General features: G+C 43.6%; 1 protein-coding gene across 1 annotated transcript in view; it reads left to right on the top strand.

The window, feature by feature from the left end:
* KREMEN1 (kringle containing transmembrane protein 1) overlaps positions 1–6,724 on the top strand; it is a 58,064-nt gene that overhangs the window by 45,735 nt on the left and 5,605 nt on the right. Inside the window, 3 exon segments of the mRNA XM_011373396.2 lie at positions 3,874–4,206; positions 5,103–5,261; positions 6,401–6,515. Of these exon segments, the coding sequence (XP_011371698.1) occupies positions 3,874–4,206; positions 5,103–5,261; positions 6,401–6,515 (607 nt within the window).

The following is a 6,724-nucleotide window of genomic DNA, read 5'->3' as shown; positions in this document are numbered from 1 at the left end:
TTTTTTTTTTTTTAATTTAGATTTATTGAGGTATAATTTACACACAGTAAAAATCACCCTTTTAGTTGTACAGTTTGGTAAGATTTGACAAACGTATATACACAATCAAGATACAGAACATTTTTATCACTTCAAAAGTTATCTTGTGCCTTTAGCAGTCAGTCCTCTCCCTTACCCCCAGCCCTTAGCAACCGCTGATCTGTATTCTATCTGTATAGTTCTGTCTTTTGAGAATGTCACATAAATGGAATCATACAGTATTTAACCACTTCTGGCTTCTTTCACTTAGAATAATGCTTTTGAGATTCACCTATGTTTCAGTAGTTCCTTTTTATTACTAAGAAACATGCCTTTGTACAAATGTATCACAGTTTTGTTTATATATTTACAGCTAACAAACATTGATCTGTCTATGATAAAGGTGTTATAAAGCTACTAAAAACGTGTGTGTTTGTGTGAGCATGTTTTCATTTCCCTTGGGTAAATACCTAGGAGTTCCAGGATTTCTGAGTCTCATGTTAAGTGCATATTTAGCATTTATAAGAAACTGCTAACTTTTCCAAAGTGGCCGTACCATTTTGCATTCTGACCAACAACATATGAGACTTCTAGTTGCTCCGCATCCTTGCCTGCATTCTTGTATTGTCTGTTTTTTCTGTTAGCCGTTTTAGTAGGTGTGTAATAGTAACTCATTGTGGTTTTAATTTCCATAATTACTAATGGTGCTGAACATCTTTTCATGTTCTTATTTGCCTCCTGGTATCATACTCTTTTAGCTTAAAGAGGTTCCTTCAGCATTTTCTCTAATGCAGGTCTCTCAGCTTTCATTTGGGAAAGCTTTAATTCACCTTCATTTTTGAAAAATATTTTTGTTGCATATTGAATTCTATGCTGACAGTTTTCTTTTGGTACTTCAAAACTATTGTTTCTTTGTCTTGTGCCTTGTATAATTTCTAGAGATGTGCGCTCTATTTTTGTTCCCCTATATGTAACCTTTTCCTTTCTTCTGCTTGCTTTTGGGATTTTATCTTTGCTTTTGGTTTTCAACATTTAACTATGACGTGTCTAGGTATGTTTTCTTTGTTGTTTTTTTTTTATTTTTGCTTTTTAACTTATTTGCTTGGGGTTTGCTGAGATTCTTAGATTACTTTTCATTGACTTTGGAGCATTCTTAGCCATTTTCTCTTCAAATATTTCTTCTGCCCTATTCTCTTTTTCTACTCTTTCTGGGACTCCAATTACTTATTGTTAGATCATTTGATGTCCCACAATTGTTGGATGCGCTCTTTTGCTCTTTTCACTTCTTTTTTCTGTGTTTTATTTTGAATAATTTCTATGAACCTGTCTTCAAATGTTTTGATTCTTTCCTCAGCTTTGTGCAGTCTATTTATAAGCCCATCAAAGGAGTTCTTCATCTCTGATATTGTTTGTTTTACTTCTAGCATTTACATTTAACTCTTTTTTTCTAGTTTCCATATCGCTGCTGACATCTGTTCAAGCATGTTGTCCATCATTTCTACTAGGTATTTTCTGTATTAATCATGTAGTCTCTGTCTGGTAGTTCTAATGTCTGGGTCATTATTGAATCTGGTTTTTTGGATTGGTTTATCTCTCCTTTTTAAAAATTGAGATGTAATTGGCATAGAACATTGTATTCATTTCAGGTTTACAACGTAATGGTTTGAGATGTATGTGTATATACATATGTATATATTTACTAGATGTTTTATCTCTTGACAATGAATCTTTTTTTTTTTCTTCTTAATTATTTTCTTGCTTTTTTGTGCATGTTGAAATATTTTACTGACTTCCATACACGATGCATAGAAGATTGGTAGAGGCCGAGGTCAATAGAGCTTACACCTGGAAATAGGCAGGCCTCCTTAATATGGGGATTGAGCCAAACTGTCAGTAGTGAGCTGGGTTTGAGTTTTCTTATTTCTGTCATTACCTTCATTGCACATCAGATTTCAGATTCCTCCAGTGATGAACTGCTGTTACCTTGTGCTTAATGTGGAGCCTGGGATGCCATTGTTTTTCGTTTTTTGTTTTTTTTTTTTTCCAGTGTTTCTGTTCCACCCTCAGCTTTGAGCAGTTTCTACATGCCTATGCCACAGAGAGGACCTTTTCCATCCCTCAGTGGCAGACTGCTGTTGCTTGTTACTTGGTACTATGATCTTGGTGAGGTCAAAGGCAGTGGTGGTGGAAGGGGGATCTTAGTTCTCCTGCCCATACTCATTCTTAGACAAGACATGTTACTGGGCCTCAGGGCTGGGACCTCTTTAGCATCCCGGCACACCTCTCTCTTCCCGGCAGCCAAACACTGCCTCGCATCTGTGGTGGCTCTCGGGAAAGAGAGAGTTTCCTGCCCCTGCTTTACAATGGTGCAGGATCCTGGGGCTCAAGGCGACCAGGGGCTTATAGCTTTTGCTTCTGCTCTTTCCCCAGAAGCAGTAGATCTTTGTCTGGTTACTTTGGCAGGAAGAAGAGCTTTTCCTACTCTCTCTTCCCAGAGGCAAACAGGTTTTGCTTCTGCCCTGGCCATGGAAGCAAGAAGATTTGCTGCCCCTGTCCCAGCAGCTGAAGGCTTTGCTTCCTTTGCAAGGAGAGTCCAGGAAGTGCGAAGGTTTCGCACCTGTTTCCCAGCAACAGCTGATCACACCCATGTCACCAAGGGGGACTCTTTGGTCTGCTGCCCTACCTCAGTCACTCTGGTGGGCACTGGGCGGAAGCCTGCATAGAACTGCTTGCAAGTGAGTGCAGACTCCTGTTGTGTCTGGAGCTCCTGGTTCTCCTAGACTGAGAGACTACCCCACATTCAGCTTTTTGGAATTTGGTAAAATTTTAGCTGCTTTCTTCTTACTTGCTACTATGGTGGCCACCTCTTCCTCTCATGCTCTGTCAAGGATAAAACACTTTTGTATGGCCTGACTCTCCTCAGAGGGGCTTCTTACTATTTAGAATTGAATTCCATTTGTCTTCTTCAACCCAGCTTTCTGAAGGGTCGAAGAAAAGTTTTGAGCTTTTTCTCGCTGTTCAGATGGAAGCAGCATTCTCTTACTGCTTTCTATGTCCTAAAGGGAAGTGGAACTCCCCTAAAGTCTGCTGTTTAAATCCCAGCCCTACACGCCCTCTCAAAGACTTTCATTTCTAGGACCTTGTTTATACTTCACCACATAAGATATGGTGAAATAGTCGTATCTCCTTCCCAGAACCCTCAGATCAAAAATAGGAGTTCAGAGGAATCAAATGTGCTAATACAGTGATCAGAATTGAGTGAGTCTCCACTATACAGTCATTTCTTATGTCAGTTTCCCTCTTGAAAAATGTGTGGACCACCAGGTGAGCATTGCACCTCTAAGGTGTCAGGGATGCCCTTCTCTTTTTACTTTACCTCGTCGAGTACCTCCACCTCCACAGCAAAGAGGTCCCAGGGTTTTCATGTGCTTTATGTCATCTGTCCTCACACATTCATGTGATACAGGAGCAGGTGGTGGTCTTTCCATCCTTAAAACTGAAAGAAGCAAAAGTCCTGGAAGTGAAGGATCACATGGCCCAGCTGGTCCCAAACCCAGACTCTCTGACTCCAGCCAGGCCCCCACCTAGGTCGCACCACTGTTCTATGTGCTAATTCTAAGGTCTCCTGGGCCAAAAAAAAAAAAAAAAAAAAAAGCCTTCACAGTCATTCGTTCAGGGCTTAAGTGATTCATTTTGTGATTTGATCCTGAAACATAAGACAGTCTGGTTTTATAGGCCGAAAAAAATGACATCTCAAACTGGATAACATTAGTTAAGAAGAGTTTTGTTTATAACAGATTGGAAAGCGAGCCCTGTGGCTGAGCCCCAGGCTGAGTGTCCTTTTGTCTTCCACAGCTCTCATTGGTGCCTGCGGTGGGAATTATTCAGCCATGACTTCTGTGGTCTATTCCCCTGACTTTCCTGACACCTACGCCACAGGGAGGGTCTGCTACTGGACCATTCGGATTCCAGGAGCCTCCCATATCCACTTCAACTTCACCTTATTTGACATCAGGGATTCCGCAGACATGGTGGAGCTGCTGGACGGCTACACCCACCGCGTCCTGGTCCGTTTCAATGGAAGGAACCACCCACCTTTGTCATTTAACGTCTCTCTGGATTTTGTCATTCTGTATTTCTTCTCTGATCGCATCAATCAAGCCCAGGGATTCGCTGTCTTATACCAAGGTAAGACTCCCCTGTGTGTCCCGGGCTTTGGACAGTTCTTGCCGGGAGGTCCGTCAGTCAGGAGCTACTGACTCAGCTTGCAGGTTTTCCCACCAACCTTTTCATAAATCGTATATGTGTCGTGATACAGAAGAGAGCTGGAACCTGTCGATTTTGCTGTGTTAGGAATTCTAATCACAGTTTTCATGGGAGGATTAAAAGAACAAGTAAAAGGACGAGCTGAGATTGGTAGACTTGGAAGGCTCTAAAGAGGTCATTTGGTCCATCCTTCTGCCTCTCATCGTGATTTGGTCCATCCTCCTGCCTCTCAGGATCCCAGCCAATCCCAAAAGCCTGGTATCCCATCTTTCTTCAAGTCCTCCTAAGGCAGAGTCCCACTCTCTGCCCCTGTAATGTGGACACATGTGTTCTGGGCACATCTTTGTCAGCACATGAGAAAAACAGTGGGAATATAAGACCTAGGCTTTGTCTTGGATGTCAGAGGCCTTAAGAGTTTAGTCATCATGTGCTACGGGAAGTCAGAGGGAGGAGACCTCCCTGCAGGCGAGACAGTCTTGAAGAATAGGTAGGATTTGGGTCAATAGATAGCAAGGAAGAGGGCCTTCCAAGCAGGAGCAATAGCTGCAAAGGCACAAAGGTGGGAAGATGATAAAGCACGCTCAGATGTCCGTGAAGAGACCACTTAAATGACTGGAAGTTGACAGCTCATTCCTTCTGTCTCCTTCAGGTCCAGGGCCTGGCAGGTTCTGCTTTAAGGCCAGTGGGTCCAGTGGGGAGAATTGCATCCAGAATTGAATCAGAGAAAATGGCCTTTCTATATAACCAGTGCTATCTCCTCCATAGCTCTTCACTGTCTTTATCAGCTTTCCCCTACTTAATTCCTTTTGATCTTCCAGCCGTCAAGGAAGAACCACCACAGGAGAGGCCCACTGCCAACCAGACACTGGCCGAGGTGATCACAGAGCAGGCCAACCTCAGCGTCAGTGCTGCCCGGTCCTCCAAAGTCCTCTACGTCATCACCACCAGCCCCAGCCACCCACCCCAGACCGTCCCAGGTAGCAGTTCCCAGACGTCATCAAAGGGGGTGGAAGCCACAGAGCTTGAAGGCAGCAGTGTTGGCAGTTACAGACACAGAGCACTCTCGGGTGTTTTCTCATTCCAAAGCTGGTTGGGGGTCCTGGCTCTGTGACTCTGTCTTGGCCTTTGGGGGATATTTTCTCATGAGCTTGATTCCTTAGTCCTTAGGAAAAAGTGCTCACCTCCATAGATTCAACATGTGTGCCTTTTGTACATTGCGATTAATCTGCTAATCTAGTGTTTTCTCACGTTGAGAATATCTTTCTAGAGCTCCAAGCTGTAGCTCCCTAAATTCATTGGCAATTTCAGCGTCATTCATTCATTCAGAAGATATTTAAGTGCTTTAATGGTGCCAGGTGCTGTTATAGGCACCGGACTATACAGTGAACCAAACAAAATCTGCCCTCCCATGGCTTACAAGTGAGAGGAGAAAGACAAGAAGCAAAATAAAATCGGCGATAAGAGCTGTGAAGAAAAGTCATGCAGGAGAGGGATAGACAGTGGTCTACAGTCTGTGGTTTAAGCTGGCTAACTTGGTTGAGTACAAACCTCCATTCTTTCTTTTCTGCCAAGGCAGTTAGGGCCTTTATGAGCTGACAGAGCTGCGGAGTACCGTTAGCAATTACCTAGCCTAGTGCTTTTCAGACTGCTCCTTAAGTCTCCTGTGGGTCCCACCATAGAAGATCAGAGACAAGAGCCCCTGCAGTGCTTGCTGTGTGTCATTTGTGTATCCCAGTAGGATTTCATAGGTCACATGTCTCATTCCTCAGAAAAGGAAACTGAGGCCCAAAGAGTTTATGTAGCTCATCTGTAGTTGCACAGTAGATCCAGTGGTAGAGACAGAATGTACACCACCCCTTTCAAATCTGAGTCCAGCATACTTTGGACTACACCACCGGCCTCTCTCCAAGACGGAGCTCTAGAGCCAGGCGAAGTGCACAGAAGGCCAGGACTCCATGCCTTCCTGGCTCTCAGCTAGGTTTGGTGGCTGCCCCCACCGCATGGTGCTCCTCAGCCAGACTTGCATCTCTGAGTGTTCACTCAGGGCTTCCAACAGACTTCCTTTTGAAAACTGAGCTCAGACAGGTCTGGTAAACCCTGGTTTTTGCCTTTACAGGATGGACAGTGTACGGCCTGGCAACTCTCCTCATCCTCACAGTCACAGCCATTGTAGCAAAGATACTTCTGCACGTCACATTCAAGTGAGTACAAGAGAGCTGCCCAGTTCCAGGAGGGGAAGCCCCAGGACTCCTTTTCTACTATACTTCATTTTCTGGGTACAATTGTAATATCAAAACATGATTCCAAAGCCCTTAGTCCTAGGGAACATAAGGCAGTAGACATTCTTCATTCTCTGTAGAGTGAAATATACATGGACAAATCTCACTAAGATTTGAGGGATTGTGTTTGCTCCTGTGACCAAAGGATGCAATTTCAAGGA

Source organism: Pteropus vampyrus, unplaced genomic scaffold, assembly GCF_000151845.1.
Source record: "Pteropus vampyrus isolate Shadow unplaced genomic scaffold, Pvam_2.0 Scaffold223, whole genome shotgun sequence".
NCBI lineage: Eukaryota > Metazoa > Chordata > Mammalia > Chiroptera > Pteropodidae > Pteropus > Pteropus vampyrus.
The sequence above is the reverse complement of the archived record's forward strand: the minus strand, read 5'-3'. Positions and strand labels throughout refer to the sequence as shown.